The sequence below is a fragment of the Pezoporus occidentalis genome, unplaced genomic scaffold (assembly GCF_034315485.1).
Source record: "Pezoporus occidentalis ecotype Australia unplaced genomic scaffold, CSIRO_AGI_Poc_V1 ctg62, whole genome shotgun sequence".
NCBI classification, from domain to species: domain Eukaryota; kingdom Metazoa; phylum Chordata; class Aves; order Psittaciformes; family Psittacidae; genus Pezoporus; species Pezoporus occidentalis.
In genome coordinates this window covers 592,346-611,655 of record NW_026915966.1, presented here as the reverse complement: position 1 = coordinate 611,655, position 19,310 = coordinate 592,346, and the positions used below count along the sequence as shown (strand labels likewise).

The following is a 19,310-nucleotide window of genomic DNA, read 5'->3' as shown; positions in this document are numbered from 1 at the left end:
GGGGCGTTGGGGGGGGTTTCCATGCTCAGCTCCCACGTCCTGCCTCCGCCGCCAAGCCGGGCTTGCCGGGGCCGTTCCTGACACGCACCCGTGGTGCTGGAGAGGCGTAAACAGATCAGGTTCCCGGCAGGGGTCCAGGGAGCGGGCAGGCCTTGGCTTGCATCCCACCGCCCGCGGCCGGGCTGGGATGTGGGGAGCGCCGAGGCAGGGGATGGGGTGGAGGGAGGGGGATAACCTGGTGGAGGGGTCCCTGCGGGAGCCTGGGTATGACCTTGGTTTGATGGGGGGCCAGGGGTGCAGCCCCTGACTCAGTTCAGCCCCAGTGCTAAGGTGGGTCTGTTACTTCGGGATTCAGCGGTGTTGGTGCTGCCCCAAACCACCTTTTCTGACCCTGCATGGGAAGCCCATGGCCTGGGGGTCGTCAGATCCAACCACCCGGTTGTATTCTGATTGCCCTTGCTGCAAATCAGCCCTTGTCCCTCCCATGGTACGTGGTGGGGACGGGGCTGCTCTGCGTTGTCCTTGTCCCCAGCTGGTCCCCAAGCAGCTGCTGGCGGGCTCCGGCATCCGGGCTGGGTGATGGGAGGAACCCAGTGCCGGCCCCGGAGCAGCTGGGACAAGGGGACGGGGGCAGGAACGCGGTGCCAGGAATAGCTCAGCAGCCACTGAGGCCCCCACAGGGACAACAGGATGGGCACAGGGTCCTGGTGTGGGGTCCTCTTTCTGCCATGGGGATGGGGAGATGCTGCTCCCAGGACATGCAGCATCACCGACTGTTAAGTGCATGTAAGAGATTGCTGCTTCCACATGGGGCCACGCATGGTGGTGCAAGGTGTGATAGAGCTGAGACCAGACACTGGTTTGTCTTGCTCAGGCTGAAGGGAGCTTGGCCCATGTCTGCTTGGGATGGACTCATCCCTCTCCCCTTCCCATTGACAGCAGTGTGGAGCAGCCAGGCACTTCCCACTTGCTTTGGTAGGCAACCTTGTGCAGGGGATGGGAGCAGCAAGGATAGATGGATGTGCTCTGCACCCTTGCCATCACCAAGAGATATGGAGAGGGATCCTTCTCATCCCTTGTAGCTTGGGAGCACCGAGCAGCCCTTGCTGGGCGAGATCCTCTTGATCTTTCCCAATGCAGGTGCTATGAATGGCTGCAGTGCCACAGCATCTGTGGAGCAGTCACCCATCCAACATCCCTGGGGACCAGCAGGAGCCAGAGGCCATGATTTGTTTCTGTCCTTGTGGGAAGGAACCAGTTTGCTCAAGCAGCTGGGATGAGTTCAGATGGAGCTGGATAGCCCATGCATCATTTGCTGGAAGCTGTAGGAAGCAAAGAGCCTCTCGCTTCGGTTTAGCAATAGAGTGTAGCAGCAGCACCCGCCCAGGAGCAGAAATCCTTGGGTCCTAGGGAGGAAAACCCAGTCCCCAGGCAGTGTCTGCCCCGTCCCTGCACAGGTCGGGCTGTGTGTGTGTCCCAGGGGACCCCAGTGGCCTGTCCCTGTGCTGGCAGCAGCACCGGCTGCGGGGTCACAGTGGAGGAAAGGCATCTGCAAGGTATTTTTAACCCCCAGCAGCAGGTCTGAGGCTCGCCCTCGGCTGCTCATTGCCCATGGGCTGGTGATGGGGGGGTGGCTTTAGGAAGGGTCAGTTCCCGGCTGCTCAGGAAGGAGCGACAGCACTTGAACCATGGACCTGCTGGGTGACCTCGCACTGCCTCCCCTCCCATCCTGTGTGTGCCGTGCCCAGATTAGAGCAGCCAGGGTGGGGACAGCCGCTCCGTCCGCCCCGGCAGCTCCAGGTACACGGCAGCAGCTTCCCCGGGGCCAAACGGGGAGGATGGTGCAGGATTTCCAGCCGCCGCCGCATCCCTGTGTGCTTTGAGCACCGGCCATACCGGCTGGAGCAGCTCCTGGGTGCCCTGTGCCAGGCTGGGGCTGATGGGGACAGAGCACCATAGGTTTGCAGCAGCCCTGTTCTCCAGCATCACTTGCCCCTGGGAGCTGCATGGTTTGCTGCTGCCACCCAAACTACAGCTGAGGGCTGGATGCTCTTTTCACTCCCTTGGGCTCGCAGGGTTTTGGTGGCTGCTCCTGGCTGCTCTAGTTTTTATCTGGGCCTCCTTAGAACCATCAAATAAATAGCTACGTGCTGCTCCTGAGCGTCCAACCCTGCAGGTGTAGGTGGGTTGCTGCGTCCCTGCCCGCCCTCCCTAATTAACTGTTGCTCAGCAAATCCAGACTCACTGACCTGCCCTAATCTTCCCGTGCAAGGCAAGCCCTTAACTGCTGGCTCCTGCTGCCTCTCCTGGCCCCTGTGAGCCCATACCATGTCCATGCCCCTGGGGATGCGATGGGAGATGGTACCCCAGGAAGCAGCATCCCCCCTTTTCCTGGCTGGCAGCTCCCTCTGTGCCCATACTCACGTTGCTCTCACCGTCCCCCTGCATCCTGCTTCCCCTCTTTCTTCCTCCCATTGACCGTGTGCCGGTTGGATTATTTTTCCCCAGATGCTGCAGTCTGCAGTTTTCCCAGGTTGGATCTGCCTGGGTTTGTTCTCCTAATCTCTCTAAGTCCCTTTTGTGTTATTTCTGCCCTCATCCCTCTGTTGCGCATCCTCCAAGGATTATATTAATGCACTGTTGGCTTGGCATCACATCAGCGAGGATGCAGAGGGCATCTGTAGGTGCAGAACCCTTTTGCCTGGGTACCTGGGGAGCACTGGAGCCCTGCAGCCCCTTTCCTGGCTCCCAGTTGGGACCAGTATGGAACCAGCTGAACCTGAACTGAGGTGTGTTAATGCTGGACAAACTGCTCTGCTGGTCACCGTGTCCTGCAGCCCATGGGTGGCTCTGGCCCCAGGGTGTACCCAGTGATGCACTGTGGGCGCAGGCAGAGCTCACACTTGGCCACTGGCCCCCACCGCTATCGCCCCATCTCTTCCCGCTCGGGAGGTGTCCTGTCCTTTCGGAAGGATGGGGGAAATGGAAAAGGCTCCACCTCTTCCCTGGGCAAATACAGCTCCTCTGAGTTCATATCCTGGAGAGCGGAATAGCCAGGTCCCAGCAGGGACGGTGACTTCACCTCCCGGTAACGCGTTTCCCCGGCCAGCTGGGAAAGGAGCCTTTGCATCAATGAAGGAGCCGCCCGGCTCCACACACCCGAAGCCTTTCCCAGCTCTTCCCATCCTGGCCGGGGCTGGGGGATGCATTTCCATGGGGAAGGGGTGTTACTGCTGCCCCTTGCCAGGGGAGCGGGGCTGGGGCGCAAAGGAGTGTGAACCCCCACATTACTGGGGAGAAGGGGAGCGAGCACCATTCATCACCCCATGAGCTTCTGGGGGTCTCAAAGCAGGAGCATGTGTTTGGATTCTCAAGGGATGAATCCAGCCCCAAAGGACTCTTATGATGCTGTTTCCTCTCCTTAGCATTTGCCTCCTCCATGTGGCCGTCAAACCTTGGGGGTGAGAGGCAAAAGCTGCACCTTCTTCCCAGCTGCGTGGATGGGGATGGGGTTTCCGATTCTGTTTTCCTTTCATTGTTCTGGGAGCCTTCCCTTTGAACGAGCTGCCTGTTTTTTCCTGCTTTTCTTGGGATGGAAGCAGCGGGGGGAAACTGGGGGTCTGGCTGGGGGTCCCGGTGCGGCTGGGCTGGGGCTGAGCGCTCTGTGTCAGTGCTGTGCAGGGATGCTGCCCTTCCTGCTGCCAGCCTCTTTAAGAAACCTAATTGTTGGATTTTCTCTGGGAAAAAGGCTCCCAGCCTTTCCCAGAGAAGGAAAAAGGCCCCCAGTTGACTCCATGGTCCTGCTGCCATGTCCCCTTCGCCTGTCATGGGTCCCTAGCGCAGGGAGGAAGATGCCTTGGACCTCTCAAATACCACCTGTCCTTTGCCATCTCTTGTCTTCACCATCATCCATCGTATCTGAACACATTACAGGGTAGGAAAGCTTTAAGAAGGAGAAGGCCCAGCTGAGGAGGGAGGCAGAGCTGCCAGAGGAGACTCAGACATGCTGTCAACAGAGACAGCTTGGTGGCAGGAACGACTTGGGCTCTGCATGGCTGTAAGCCCTAACAATTGGGGCTCAAGCCAAGGGTTAATGGTGGAGGCTGTTGAGGTGAGAGACGAGCAGTGTGTGTTTTGGAGTGGGGATGCTCACAGTGCAGGGATGCTGTGTCCAGCCCTCGGGATGCTGTGCGGAGCTGCCAGGAGTTCAGCTCCTGATGGGGTTATTCCAGCTGGATCCAGGCTCCCGAAACTGGGAGCGGGGCTTGGGTGCAGTAGCCGTCGTGCAGTGTCAAAGCAGGCAGGGCTCTGGCCGGGTCCCACTGGGTTTGGAAGGTTTCTCAGGGGTGAAGATGCCAGTTATCCTGAAGCAGTTGCCAGAAATGGTGCAGGGAAGGATAGAGTTCTCTAGCGCATCATGCTCTCCAGTGACTGCAGTTTGCCCTGTGTTGATGGGAGTCTGCCTCCCTGATTGCAGCCTCCCTTTTCCTGCCAGTTAACCCAGTGGCTTTGCCCCAGTTGGACCCACCCCGCAGTGCCTGGCTTGGTGGAGGACCTGTTTGTCAGCGTTGGTGGGGATCCCATTCACAGGGGTGCTGTGAAGCATCGAACCCCAGGACAGGCCATTTGCAGGCAGGAAAGCACTGCAGCCAGCTGAACATCTGGATGCAGGGATGGGTGCTTGTCCACGTATCCCACCCAGCAGCACCCATAGTCACAGGGGAAGCAGGGGAGCCCTGCATGCCCAGGGAGCTGAGCACAGCGCTGGGCTCTGGCTATGGTAGGGTCAGAAGCTCTTGGCTCTCACCCAGCCTCCATCCTAAGCTTGCTGGGCGACTTTGGTTGAGTTTCTTCACACCGCTGTGGCTGAGCTCCTTCCCTATCGGAGCGGGTGAATCTCCTCCGAGCCTACTGGGAAACTGCATCCGAAGCAGCCGGTTTTCCAGGAGGAGCCGGGTGTGGGTGGCCGCAGCGGACGTGCCTGTGGATGCAGGGGCGACAGGAAGGGAGATTCCTACAGAAGACGTCACCTCTTTGGGTCTCAGTTTTGGGTGAGACATCAAGCGTCCATAGAGCCCAGCATGAACCCACTGTGTGTGGGGCAGGGCCACCCCAGGCCAGGCAGGGCAGGTCGGGTGAGGCTGCCACCTCCAGCCCCCGGAGGGGGAGATGGTTGGTGCTCTGCAGGATTAGGGGTGAGAGTCCCTGCATGGCTTTTGTTTGTCCAAGAGGGCATTTGGTGTGTCTGGAGCACATGGGCCTTCTCCCACCACACAGGGCAAAAGGATGCTGTTCCTGCAGTGCCCAGACAGAGCATCCCTCCATGCAGGGTAACCGTGGCTGGTAGTGCAGGGATGCTCGCTGTGTGGGGACACACAGGCTGGATGTTGAGGGATGCTGTGGCTGGCAGTGCAGGGATGCTCATGGCGCAGGGACACTCAGGATGGATATTGAGGGATGCCCGTGATGCAGGGATGCTCAGACCTGCAGTGCGGGGGGGCTCAGGGCATGGGGATACTTGCAGCCAGCAGTGTAGGAATGCCATGGGAAGACAAGGGGAAGGGATGAGGGCCTGTGACAGAGGCCCAGCAGAGAGGTGGGACTGGCAAGGAGGTGTCTCCAGTTATGAATCTGTGCTCTCCACAAAGGCTTGAAGTGGAAGAGCGCAGACCACAGTGATCGGACAAAACCCGGGGGGGGGTCACAGCTAAAGCAGCGCTTTCTGGAGCCTGACTCTCCCTGGGGGAGCCAGGGCAGGAGTCTCCAAGGGGTGCTTTGTGGGGGGGGGACAGACAGGATGCTTGGGAGCCAAATCCAGGCCAGCTCTGCGGAGGGATCGTGTCCGTTTCCAGCACCTCAGGGAGAAGCCGCCGGGGCCGAGCTGTGCGGTGAGGGGCAGGGGCGATGCCGATGCCGTACCCGCTGCGCTGGCACCGGGTGCTGGCCGGGCAGAGACACGCCTGGCTCCACGCAGCCGGCACAGCCGGCGCCGGGTGAGCGCCCGGGGGGGGTAAATAGGGGTTGGTGCCGGGCCGGGTGCCAGCGGCACGGGTGAGGAGCCTGCCCTGGCCGGCGGCTCCACGGGTGCCCCCTGCATCCCATGATGAGCTCAGCCCAGCGGGCAGTACAACAGGGGGTGCAGCCTGGACCCATGGGGAAACTGAGGCACAGGGCACAGCGCAGGGGCTGGCTGGGGATATGCCATGCGGGGCTGTGCCATCCTGGCTCCTCCACCAGTGAGGATTCAAATGGCCACGGGCTGGCACTTTGCCATGGTTGAGTTATGGGCCCATCGCTACAAGAGAGACATTGAGGTGCTGGAGCCAGAGAAGGGAATGGAGCTGGTGCAGGGCCTGGAGCCCAAGTGTGATGGGGAACGGCTGAGGGACCTGGGGGGTTCAGTGTGGAGAAGAGAAGGCTCAGGAGGGACCTGATGGCTCCCTACAAGCGCCTGAGAGGAGGATGGAGCCAGGAGGGGCTGGGCTCTGCTCCCAAGGAACAAGGGATGGGACAAGAGGAAACGGCCTCAAGCTGCACCAGGGCAGGTTTAGATGGAGCTGAGGAACAATTCCTGCCCCAGAGGGTGCTCAGGCATTGGAACAGGGCAGGGCTGGAGTCACCATCCCTGCAAGTGTTCACACAGCGTGGAGACGGGGCCTCAGTGCCATGGGTTAGGGGTGGCCTCGGCAGTGCTGGGAACGGTTGGACTGGATGAGCTTGAGGCTCTTTCCCAGCCCGGTTCTTCCATGATCCCATGGCCGAGGGTGCGGGTCCCGCTGGCGGCCGCGCTGCTTTCCCAGCCCCGCACACGTGTGAGCAGTTCCCGGCGCTGCTCTTGGCAGCCCCGCGCTGCACAGAAGCTCTCTGCCTCCCTCGAGGCCTCGCTCAGCGCCGGCCCCGCGCTGCCGAGCCTCATCCTGCCTGGGCAGGTGCTGGAGCAGGGATTGGAGCGGGATGGGAGCCCGATGGGACCCCTCGGAGGGGGCATGTTGGGGAGCCCGCAGCTGGAGTTAACCCTTGGGATGCCACGCTCCTGGAACCATCCACTTCAAGGGCTTTTTGCATTTTGGCACCAAATCTGTGTTTTCCTGTGTTCGTCTTCCTGGGATGTGAATGTGATCCTGGCAGGGAGCGGGGGTTTGTGGATCAGGCCCATGGGTGCTCCCAGCCTGCTGCAAACACACAGGAGGTGATGATGTGCCTGGGATGGGAAGGGTCTGGATCAGCCCCAGCCCTGCAGCCCTTTCCCTGCCTGGCTCTAGGGTGTCCCGACTGGAGGTGCATCTCCAAACCAGTCTGGGAGGGCTGTGGGATTGGGAATGCTGTGCCCCAAAACATCTGGTTGAGGAGGGCCATGGAGCCTGGAGCTGCCGGGACACCAACAGGAGGAGAAGGTGCTGAAGAAATGGGGAAAAAAATGGGGAAAGTGGTCAAAAGGAGCACATGGGTGGAAAGAGGAAGAGGGATGCAGGGAAACCCTTCCCCTTCCCAGGGGTTTGTTTCCAGTTTGTAGCTGGGGATGAACCCTTTCTGCTTTTGGGGACCTGCTGCTTTCCCATCCACCCATGCTGTCCATGGTCTGCATTGTCTTGCCCTGTGTCCCAGCCTTGCTGGGCAGGGAACTAATCTGAGGAATGCTGCTTGGAAAGGGGCAAAGACACAGACACTGCTGTGCAGATGCTGACAGCTGCCTCCTGGGGCTGGGGAGCCAACAGGGACACCCCCTGTGTCCTGGGGCACCCACTGCATCCCAGCCCCGCTTACTGGACCCCACCAGCCACCCCAGTGCCATTGCAGGAGGTGGTTCGGGATGGGATTTAGGGAGAGCTTGTGCTATTCAAATAATGGGCATTGCTCAACTCCAGAGCCAGCCTGGGGGGGGCTGTGGGATGTTTCAGCCTCTTTCGGATGTGCACAGTGGGAATATCCATCCAGCCCTTCTCCTCCTAGCACAGTGCAGGCTCTGCCCCTCTGCAGTGGCTAAGGCCCTCTCTTCCTCCTCCTCACCCCTGTTTCCCAGCTCAGGCAGTTTCCAGCTGATGGGAACAGTCCCACAATGGGATGTGGCTTTGGAAGAGCTTTCGGGTTGGTGGAGCCGCTGGCTGCCACTCTGGAAGGGGTAATTAGGGTGATCCCATCCTGATCCCCTCAGCTGTGGTGAGGAGTCACGAGTCCTTCACCGGCAGCCACTCCAAGCCCATTCTGCACTAATGAGGCTGTTTACAAAACAGCACAGATTGCAGTAAGGACCACAGCATCCCTTGGTTTCCTTTAATTACCATTTGCATGAGGAATGGGCCGGCCCCCTCTTCAACCCTGCCTTCCGGCAGAGGGGCCATACAGCAGAGTATGGCTTTGTATGGGATCTGCCATGCGAGGTGGGGAGAGACCTCGGGAGAGGAGGAAAAGAGAGCTGCGGATCTCTGAGGATCTGCGTCCAGCTGCAAGGAAAGGGACTCCTTCCCCAGGACCCCGCTATGTTTTAGTGGGGTTGGAGCACTCCAAGCCTGGCTCTCAGGCTTTGATTTTCCCTAGGAAACAGCAAAGGAACTTTTCAAAGCAGTTAATCCTCCCTGGCCCGGCCGTGGGGCAGAGGAGGAGCGGCGGCATTCCGTGCCCCCCGCATCCCTTCCCCTTTCTTTCCCTTTTGACTTGGCGGATGAATTCCAGGGATGTTAATCCGTTCTCAACCCCTCGGTGGAGAATGAAACGTCCTCTCCGTGTGGGAGGAAGGAATTCATTCGAATTAATTGCGGGAAGGAGCCATCGGGGGGAGCGGGAGAGTGTGAGGCTGTGTGGGGTGAGCATCCTCTGCGGCTCAGTGGTCCCCAATGGGGAGCGATGGGGGGGACACAGGGATACCCGGGCTGGCACAATCCTCACATTCACTGAGGCTTCGGCCATAAAATGCCAGCCATGTGCTCTGTGGGCCAGGCCTTGGCAGCAGGGATGGGCACAGAGGGTGAGTGGGGAGCGGAATGGCCCCACTCAGCAGTTTTGGGGTGTTTCTGCCTATAAAAGGGAGGGAAGCACGGTCCCACCGAGCAGGGGTGACAGGAGCTGCGGGGTCTGGCCCGTCCCGGGGGTGCACAGAGATGGAGCAGGAAGGATGAAGGAGGAAAGGGTCTGAGCTTGGGCTGGGTCAGCCCATTGGGGGTTCGTGGATGTGAAGATGGAGTGAGAGGAGGGCAGAGACCGCCGGGATGGGGCAGGCGCTGTTCTGTGCGCCGGGAGGTCGGTGCGGCTGCGGGATGGGGTCACACAGGGTGCTGGGGGCTGCCTCCTGCCCTCACCTTCACCTCTTCTCTCTGCAGAGCTCCTGGGGTCTGCCAAGCGCCTCAATGTGAACTACCAGGATGCGGACGGGTGAGTGCTCCCCTGGCAGGGTGCTGGGTGCTGCTGCCGGCATGGGGCAGGGGGGGGTTGTTCTTCCCTGTATCCAGTCGGTTCTGCAGCTCTGGGTATCAGAAAGCTGCTGAGGCACGGGGGACACAGCAGCATCCCAAAGCCAGGGCAAGCCCTGTAGAGGCAGACCCAGCGCCTGCTGGAGCTAAGGGCTGTGCTCGATCCATCCAGCAAAATAAAGCTCGTGTCCCCTTCCATAGGGGTGGGGGTGAAAAGGGATCACAGGGTGTCCAGCCAGTGACCCATGTCTTCAGTGCTGGTTGAAGCAGTGCCTGCACGTGCTTGTGCCTGTGTTTAATGTCCCAAGAGGAAAATCCCTTCATCTGGGGGGGGTTAGAGGGGGACAAGCTGAGGTTGCCAAGTGACCACAGCATATTTGTGTAGCTCATCACTTCCAGAATCCAAGCACTTAATAAGATGGGTACTGAAAGTTAAAGAAACCACAAAGGGCCATAAAATAAATCAGTGTGGTGTTCTTATTGGATTAGCTCTGACCTGTGCTGCTGTTGTACCTAATTCCTACAGGTTTTCTGTTTGAGGGCTCTGGAGGAGGAGGAGGAGGTGTCCGTGATGAGCCCTGAAGGGCAGTGAGGGGTTGAGAATGTGCAGGATGGTTCTGTCTGAAAATAGCACTGTGCAAATGGAGCTTAATAGGGAAAAAATGTAATAATAGAAGCAATGATCTGGTTCTGATAGGGCACAGGGCTCCTGGAGGGCTGCTGATGGGAACAAGGGCAGAGGGTTCCCCATCAGAGAGGGCATGGGCAGCACATGGGATGCAGGAAGGGGATGGCAGGGAGGTGAGAGCTGTGCATGGGAGAGCCACACGGATGATGGTGTCCTTGGTGTCACCTTGCTTGTGGGTTAGAGATGATGGGGCAGGTGAACGTGGGCTGCTGGAGCTGCCTCTGGGGCAGAGCTGGCCCCACAGGGATCCCTGCAAGGTTGGCTGGGGGTGTTTTGTGCCTCCCACATTCTCACTTCAAGGCAGAGCTCAGGGACACGGTGGCTGCACTGAAAGGAGGAGCATCCCTGCTGGGGTTCGCATCCCTCCTGCATCACCCGTAGGGATGTGGGGATGCTCTGGGACCATGGCTCGGGAGGAGGGAGCCATGGTAGCTGAGCTGTGTCCCCAGCACAGGGCTGAGCACGTTGGATTCCCAGGCTGGCTCTGCCTGGAAGCCCCTCACACCCCTTGGAGCAGCACATGGGCTAATCCCCAGCAGTGCAGGGACCCTTTGCTTGGCCTTGGCCCTTCACGTGGCAGCACAGGGGGAGCCCTGGGCAGACAGGCCCCTTTCACAGCCCCAAGACACAGGGCTCTTTCATTACCAGCGGCCTCCCACACTGTGCCGTGGGCTCCCGGCATCCCTGCTGGCATGGTGAGGGAGCAGCAGTGGCTGCTGTGCCGCTGTGTTTGCTGGGTGCTGTGAGCAGTGTGGCTGTGCTGCAGAGAGAGGAGGTGCATCTCTATCCATCCTGCCTGTCTGGGGGCTGAGGGACACTTCTTGCTGTGGTGTCGGGGTGCACAAGGTCCCTGCATCCCTTGCTGAGCCCTGGGGCTTGGACAGCACGAAGGGATTTATCTGCTTTGCTATAGGGAAACTGAGGCACCGGGAGCAGGGAATTAGGAGGGATGTGGCCATGACCAGGCAGTGACCAGCCCCATGTCCCTGTGCAGGCAGGGGCTGTAGGGACAGCGTGGTGGGGATGGAGCTGGGCTGAGCTCTGCCTTGTGTCACAGGTTCTCAGCACTGCACCACGCAGCCCTGGGCGGCAGCCTGGACCTCATCTCGCTGCTGCTGGAGGCACAGGCCACCGTCGACATCAAGGACAGCAATGGTAAGGGGTGACCCCGACCCCCTGGCACAGCCCCATGGCCCCGGAACACCCTGAGCAGGGCTGGGGGCCTCATCCATCCCTGCTGAGCCCCATTTCCTGCAGGGATGCGGCCCCTGCACTATGCAGCGTGGCAGGGGCGCGTGGAGCCCGTGCGGGTGCTGCTGCGAGCCGCTGCCTCCGTCAACATGGCCTCGCTGGATGGGCAGATCCCGCTGCACCTCTCGGCACAGTACGGCCACTACGAGGTGGTAAGTGAGAGCCCAGCACCCCACACACCCTCTGGGGTGAACCCCATCATGCAAGGGGTGAGCCCCATAGTGTGGGATGATGCTGAGCTCCTGTACCACGTTCCTTGCCGCAGTCGGAGATGCTGCTGCAGCACCAGTCCAACCCCTGCCTCATCAACAAGGCAAAGAAAACCCCCCTGGACCTGGCCTGCGAGTTCGGGCGCCTGAAGGTGAGTGCTGGGGGCTCTGCCCTGCACTGGGCACGTCTCTGAAGCTCTTTGGCTCCTATGGGAGCAAAGCACTAGGTCTGGTTGTGCTTTCTCTCTTCCACAAGCCTCAGCGCCCAGCAGGCAGCATCTGCCTGGATAAGGCTGGATCCTGAACCTGGGAGCTGCAGGTTTTGTTCCTGACCTCACACAGGGCAGCATGGGGCTGGGAGGGAAGTGGGGAGTCCTCGCTCCTGGTTCCTGTTTGAGCTCAGATAGGCTTTGCTGGCTGGTCCCCACAAGCCATGAGCACCCAGCTCCAGGTCCTGGCATGGCTTGTGAGGACAGGGCCACCCTGTGCTCTGGGAGACCCCAACCCAGGCAGCACCACACCATCGGGCTGGGCTGGAGCTCATCCAGCCAGACTGTCCCATACCCCACTGGGGAGGGGAGCAGGGGGATATTTCCATCTTTGGAGTATCTATAATGTCTGCAGCTATAAACAGGGCAGTAAAAATAACTCCTCTGTGCCCCTGGGCTGCCCTGAGACGCTGAATGTCGCTCTGGGCTTGGAGAGACTGGAGCTTTTTAGGGCTTGGTCTGAAAAGCCCGATTATGGGAAGACTATTTCTGGTGCTTGTGACCTTTATGGCCTCTCACGACAGTGGGGCCATGCCAAGGACCAGCCAGCACCAGCCAAGCCCTGGGGCTGCAGATGGAGGGGAGCAGAGGGATGGGGAGCAGAAGGCTGGCCCCAGGGATGAGCCCCATGCTGGGAGGGTGCAGGTGGGGGTACCTGCACCCCACTGTTCGATCTGTGGCCTGTGTAGGTGGCCCAGCTGCTGCTGAACAGCCACTTGTGCGTCGCCCTCCTGGAGGGGCAGTCCAAGGATGCCACTGACCCCAACTACACCACCCCCCTGCACTTGGCAGCCAAGAACGGGCACAAGGAGATCATCAGGTAACAGCCCCCCCCCAGCCTGGGCACTGCCCTGTCCTGCAGAAACCCATCACGGCTTCAGTCCTGCTTCCTCCCAAACCCTCCTCGGTTCCTCATCCCCAGAGCCTCGGCGGTGCAAGGGGCTGTCCCCAGGCTGGCCCTGGCGCCCGTGTCCTGCTCTTCATCCCTCTCCCTGCTTCCCACCAGGCAGCTGCTGAAGGCCGGGATCGAGATCAACAAGCAGACAAAGACGGGCACAGCCCTGCACGAGGCCGCGCTCTACGGCAAGACCGAGGTGGTGCGGCTGCTGCTGGAGGTGAGCGCGGTGGCGGCAGCCACCATCCCCTTCCCCTCGGCCCCTCCATCTCCCGTGGGGTCTGGCCGTGACCACGTCCCCTCGTGGGCAGGGCGGTGTGGATGTGAACATCAGGAACACCTACAACCAGACGGCGCTGGACATCGTGAACCAGTTCACCACCTCGCACGCCAGCAAGGACATCAAGCAGCTGCTGAGAGGTGAGGTGGGGCCGGCACTGAGAGGGGCTTCTTCCCCGTGGGGCTCCCAGTGTTCCTCCTGAGCACCCAAACCAGCCTGGCTGTGAGCCTCAGCATCCTGGTCCTGTGTGATACATGCCCCAGTCGTCCCTATGGGCAGTGACCAGGGATCGAGTATTAATGTTTTCTTCTCTCCTCGTTCCTGTTTTCTCCCCCTGCTTTCTCTTTCCTCCCTGTGCTCTGGCACCTTCTTTCTTCCCCCTGTCCCTTGTCTTCAGAGGCATCAGGAATCCTGAAGGTCCGAGCTTTGAAGGACTTTTGGAACCTCCACGACCCAACCGCTCTCAATGTCCGGGCAGGAGATGTCATCACAGTGAGTCTGCTCCCTGCTCCCTGTCCCCCTGCTCCAGCATAGCCCCCAGGTACCAACCCCATCCCTCTCATCCTTGCGGCAGGTCCTGGAGCAGCATCCAGATGGGCGATGGAAGGGGCACATCCATGACTCCCAGAAAGGCACCGATCGGGTCGGGTACTTCCCCCCGTCCATCGCTGAAGTCATCAGCAAGAGAACAGGTCAGTGTCCATCCTACAGCCAGGCACAGCCCTCTGTGTGCCCCCCCCCCGCACCTCCCCTAGGACAGGTCCCCACAGCCCATGGTGGGGTGCAGAGAAGGACTGGGGTGGGTGCAGGGGCTGTGTTTGGGGTTGAGGCTCGCACCTCCCGCACGAGCTCTGACCGCGCGTGTTTTGTCTTTGCCTGCAGGCATGGTTGTGCCCCGCGTGCCACCCGCACACCAGCGCCAGGGCCCCCCTGCGGCGCTCCCGGCCCCCCCCGGCGGCCTGCAGCACCTCCCCGACGAGTGTCCTCAGCAGGCAGCCCCCAGCGCCCCAGCCTATGGGCACCTCACCCTAAGCCGGACGGCCCCGGGCCCTGAGAGCTCAGGTCAGGGTGCAGCCGGGGACCTTCCCCTCTTCCCAGCCCTGCCCGCGCAGGGGGACATGGAGGGGGATGCTCTCCTTCCACCTCCCATGTGAGAGGGAGCAGGCACATGGAAAGGGAGTGTAGGGGAGCCCATAGAGCAGCCCCTTCCCTCCTTGTGTCCCAGGCTGTGTCCCCGTGTCCATTTGTGTGTCCCTTGCCAGCCCTGGTTGCCCTGTCTGTGTTGTGTGTGCCGGGAGGGAGGAGGGACCGATGCATCGTCAGTGGCTGCAGGGGTCTTGTGGGAGGCTGATTTTAGGGGTATCAGTGTGCTGGCACACGGGTCCCTGCTGGGACCTGTGTGTCCTGTGTGAGCCCTGACCCTGATCACTCCCTGATGCCCCGAGCAGCAGGAGACAGGAACAGTGTGGGCAGCGAGGGCAGCATCGGCAGCATCCGCAGCGCCGGCAGCGGCCAGAGCACCGAGGGCACCAACGGGCAGAGCACCAGCATCCTCATCGAGAACGCCAGGGTAGGCACCAGTCCCTGCTCCCCCAGGGCTGGAGCCCCAGCCCTTAACTGGTTGGAGCTGTGCTCAGTGTTGGGGACCCAGCTCTGCTCATGAGGGTGCAACAGGGCCTCCCTGTTCCATCCCTCTCCTCTCTCCCAGCCCCTGCCCTCCACTGGTGACGACCTCCAGCAACACCACTTGGGATCAGAGCCACGTAATGGGCAGTTGACCCCCACAGCAGGTGAGGGGTGTCCCAGCTCCATGGGGCCTTGGGCACAGCTCTGCCCCCAGCCCTGGGGGTTGCTCGCTGCTCAGGTACCCCCATAACAGCTCCCCTGTCTCCTCTGTGCCAGGGACCCAGACCCACCAGCCCCCTGGCAGCTGCCCCCCCGGAGACAGGGTCTTCTCCCACCAGTTCCTGCGTCCTGAGCAGCTCCTCGAGGGGAAGGTAACTGGGGACCTGGTGTGCTGGGTGTGAGGGCCACAGCTGGGGGTCTCAGCCCAGTTCTCACTGCACTGGGGACACAGGGGATGGGTCTGGAGCACCCAAGGAGCTCTTTCCTGGAGCACCCAGGTCCTTGCAGCCCCTGCATCATGGGCTGTCCTTTGCCCTGTCCTCTCCCCAGGATGCAGAAGCCATTTACAACTGGCTGAGCGAGTTCCAGCTGGAATCCTACACCGCCAACTTCCTCAACGCCGGCTACGATGTCCCCACCATCAGCCGCATGACCCCAGAGGTAAGTGGGGTCCTTCCCCACCTCCCAGGCTGCTGCAGTGGGTACCACTGCTGACCGCTGCCCTGCTCTGCTCACGGTAGGATCTCACCGCCATCGGGGTGACCAAGCCAGGCCACAGGAAGAAGATCTCCACCGAGATCGGGCAGCTCAGCATCACCGAGTGGCTGCCCAACTACATCCCGGTGAGTCCTGGTGCCGGGGCTTGGGTCCAGCACCCTCTTGTCCCAGGTCTGGGAGCGCTTTTACCCCAGCACAGGACTGGGGTCTGTAGGTACATAGAGGCTGTGTTAATGCAATCAGACCCTAATGCAGCCTCCAGGTCAAGGGATGGATGAAGGAGCTGCCCATGCCTCTGCTCACAGCAGCATCTCTGTGCTCTTTCACAGGCTGACCTGATGGACTGGCTCAGCGCCATCGGGCTGCCCCAGTACCACAAAAAGCTGGTGAGCAATGGTTACGACTCCATCACCATCGTCACGGACCTGACGTGGGAGGATCTGCAGGAGATCGGCATCAACAAGCTGGGTGAGTCCCTGCCGCCATGGCCAGGGCAGCCAAGCTTCCCACCCAGGTCCCCACACCCCATTCTTCCTCGGGCTGGGAGGTGCAGGCCTGTCCTGAGCACTCGGAAGGGGCAGTCCTTGGCTGTCCCTAAGGACTCCCTTGGCAGGCTGGAGCCATGAAGACACTGGCCGTAGTTTGTCTCCTCCCAAAGGCAGTGTTTGGATAACCCGGAGGCCTTTGCCCCTGTTTGTGGTGTGACCTCTTGGCCAGGAAACAAAGGCCACAGGGGCCAGAACCGACCCAACACCCCTTTCCCATTGCAACCTTCCTGCAGGCCACCAGAAGAAGATCATGTTGGCCGTCAAGAAGCTCCGAGACCTCCGCAAAAGCCTCAACCAAGCAGAAGCGACCCTGGCAAGGCGCAAAGTGCCCGGTGCCCTGGACATCGTCACCATCGAGTCGCTGGAGAACGGCGAGTGCCAGTCCCCGCACACCCCCAGAATGACGACGTTCCAGGACAGTGAGCTCAGCTACGAGCTGCAGACAGCCATGTCCAACAGCTGCCACGACACCCTCGGCATCAAGAGCAGCCAGGGCATGTCCCGGAGCCAGGAGAGCATCGGGGTGCGCTCGCGGGGCTCGGGGCACTCGCAGGACCACGTCCTGTCCCGGCACCTCTCCAGCCCCTCGCAGGAGAGCCTGGGCAGCGGCGAGAGCAGCAGCAGCAGCAGCGGGCAGTCCTGCGCACCCCCCCGCAGCAAGGAGAGCCCGGCCAGCCTGCCGGGGCTGCCCGGTCCTGAGCCCTATGGGAAGCTCGTCTCCCCCGAGGGGCTCAATGGCTTTGCCAATGGTGGCGGGGGCAGCCCGCTCAAGGAGAGGAACCTGCCCGAGGGCACGGAGCAGTACACCCGCCCGGCGGCTCAGAAAGGCAGCGGGACACCGGCGGTCACCCCTTGTACTCCTCCCCAGACACCCAGCAAGGCGGCAGCCCCGTATGTCTTCATGTACCCCCACGTCTCATTGAAGTCCCCGACGGTCCCTTCCCTCCTTGGAGCGGAGCAGCCTAAGACCCTGGTGCATCCCTTCTCCTCGGGACAGAAGAGCAGCCTGCAGACCTCAGCCCAAAAAGCCTTCTCCTACCTGCACAGCCAGTGCGGCCCCACGGAGCCGCCCTCCACGTGTCCCACCGCAGGGGCAGCCCCCGGTGCTTGGCTGCACGGGGAGCAGCACAATGGGGGCGAAGGCTTCAAGCACAAGAAGCGCTCGCACAGCCTGAACCGCTACGCGCTGTCGGACGGGGAGCACGAGGAGGAGGACGGGGCTCCCACCAGCACGCTGGGCTCCTACGCCACGCTGACGCGGCGGCCGGGGCGCAGCCAGATGCCCCGTTCCTGTGTGCAGGCAGAGAGCAAGGTGACCCGCAGCCAGTCCTTCGCCATCCGGGCCAAGCGCAAGGGTCCCCCCCCGCCGCCTCCCAAGCGCCTCAGCTCCGTGTCCAGCGCCCTCGCAGACAGCGAGCAGCCCCCCGAGCCCCAGCGGCAGCCCACAGACCCCCAGGCCGTGCCCGATGCGGGTGACAGCGGCCGCAGCAGGACAGTGAAGAGCCTGGCGGCTGCGCTGGAGGGGACACCAAGTCCGCCCAAGCCCCTCCTGGCCCCAAAGCCGCTGCATGTGGCTCAGGACTGCGTCCCCAGGGGAGATGTGGATGGCGAGCCCTATAACGGCGGTGACAGCAGCAGCACCGTGCTTTCCGATGCTGGCAGGGACCCCTTTGAGAGCAGCAAGCCACGGAGACGGACATTCAGCGAGCCCAGCGCTCCCATGACAGAGGTGGTCGCACAGGGAGGGCGGGAGGATGCCTGCTCAGACACGGAGGAGGAGACCAAGCCAGAGGTGTCCTCCTCATCCTCCCAGAACAGCTCCAGCGAGTGCATCCCCTTTGCAGAGGAAGGCAACTTGACCATCAAACAGCGGCCAAAGCCCACCGGGCACCCCAAGGCTGATGCAGCCGTGCTGGACGCAGAGCCCAGCTCCCAGCCAGCAGAGCCCCCCTGCTCCACTGGGAAGGAGCCGGTGGTGGCCCCCACTGTCACCAAGGAGCCGCCAGTGCTGGAGTTCAACCTCACCGAGTCGGACACAGTGAAGCGCCGGCCCCGGTTCCGGGAGCGGGAGCCGCTGCAGGCGGTGCTGAAGGCGTTCAGCATGGCCGGGCAGCCCGAGGCACCCACCAGCCCCAGTATGCCCCAGTACGCCCAGGCGCAGGCAGTGAGCATCGCCGGTCCCGCCGCGCCAGCACCGCGGGCTGGGCTGGCTGGGGATGCGTTTGATGATGACAGCGTGGAGTTCAGGATTGCTGAGATAGAGAAAAGCATCTTGTCTCTGGAGAAGGGGATCAAGAAGGCACCGAGCCCCACCAAAGCCCCCAGCCCCACGGAGCTGCTCGGCACTGCTGTGGTGAGGACGCCTGCTTCAGGTATGTGAGAGGTGGGAGTGGGACAGGATGCTTCCTCCTGGGTTGGTACAGGAGGTGAGGAGGATGCGTGCCATTGTACGCCATGGGTCCCCTTCCTTTGCAGATGTCCCTGCCAAGCACACCTCAGTAGCATCCACCAAGCTCGTGTTCTCCGGGCCCAAGACTATCTACCAGCAGGTCCTGCAGCCCTCCCGCCACGCCGTGGCTCCTTGGGCGGGCACTGAGGCGGTGCCGGATGTGATCGGGTCCCTGGCCGGTGCCGGGGCACTGGAGGCGGGCAGCAAGGTGTCGGTGAAGCCATCGGCATCAGCCCCGGGGCAGCTGGCGCAGCAGCGGCTGGAGCAGACCAACTGCACCCTGGCTTCTGCGGTGCAGGCGGCAGAGAAGAAGATCACAAAGGAGGAGGTGGAGAGGTGAGGGAGATGCTGGGGATGGGCCCTCAAGGGGGATTGGGAAGCCCCCAGTGAGGGCAAGGTGAAGGGATGTACCTGTACAAGGGATGTAACATCAGGTCCATGGGAAGTCCCTGGGGATGGCAGGTGAAGGGATGTACGTGTACAAGGGATGTACCATCGGGTCCATGGGAAGTCCCTGGGGATGGCAGGTGAAGGGATGTACGTGTACAAGGGATGTACCATCGGGTCCATGGGAAGTCCCTGATGGTGGCAGGTGAAGGGATGTACGTGTACAAGGGATGTACCATCGGGTCCATGGGAAGTCCCTGGCCATGGCAGGTGAAGGGATGTACATGTGCAAGGGATGTACCATCGGGTCCATGGGAAGTCCCTGGGGATGGCAGGTGAAGGGATGTACCATCGGGTCCATGGGAAGTCCCTGATGGTGGCAGGTGAAGGGATGTACGTGTACAAGGGATGTACCATCGGGTCCATGGGAAGTCCCTGGCCATGGCAGGTGAAGGGATGTACATGTGCAAGGGATGTACCATCGGGTCCATGGGAAGTCCCTGGGGATGGCAGGTGAAGGGATGTACGTGTACAAGGGATGTACCATCGGGTCCATGGGAAGTTCCTGGTGGTGGCAGGTGAAGGGA

General features: G+C 61.5%; 1 protein-coding gene across 1 annotated transcript in view; it reads left to right on the top strand.

Annotated features, from left to right (window-relative positions):
* CASKIN2 (CASK interacting protein 2) overlaps positions 1-19,310 on the top strand; it is a 32,540-nt gene that overhangs the window by 10,487 nt on the left and 2,743 nt on the right. The window contains exons 3-20 of the mRNA XM_062639829.1: positions 9,315-9,366; positions 11,150-11,247; positions 11,350-11,495; positions 11,609-11,704; positions 12,511-12,641; positions 12,828-12,936; positions 13,028-13,136; positions 13,394-13,488; positions 13,571-13,688; positions 13,879-14,058; positions 14,445-14,566; positions 14,705-14,786; positions 14,899-14,993; positions 15,172-15,282; positions 15,363-15,464; positions 15,669-15,807; positions 16,121-18,259; positions 18,363-18,672. Coding sequence (XP_062495813.1) covers positions 9,315-9,366; positions 11,150-11,247; positions 11,350-11,495; positions 11,609-11,704; positions 12,511-12,641; positions 12,828-12,936; positions 13,028-13,136; positions 13,394-13,488; positions 13,571-13,688; positions 13,879-14,058; positions 14,445-14,566; positions 14,705-14,786; positions 14,899-14,993; positions 15,172-15,282; positions 15,363-15,464; positions 15,669-15,807; positions 16,121-18,259; positions 18,363-18,672 — 4,234 coding nt within the window. The remainder of the gene's footprint in view (positions 1-9,314; positions 9,367-11,149; positions 11,248-11,349; positions 11,496-11,608; positions 11,705-12,510; positions 12,642-12,827; positions 12,937-13,027; positions 13,137-13,393; positions 13,489-13,570; positions 13,689-13,878; positions 14,059-14,444; positions 14,567-14,704; positions 14,787-14,898; positions 14,994-15,171; positions 15,283-15,362; positions 15,465-15,668; positions 15,808-16,120; positions 18,260-18,362; positions 18,673-19,310) is intronic.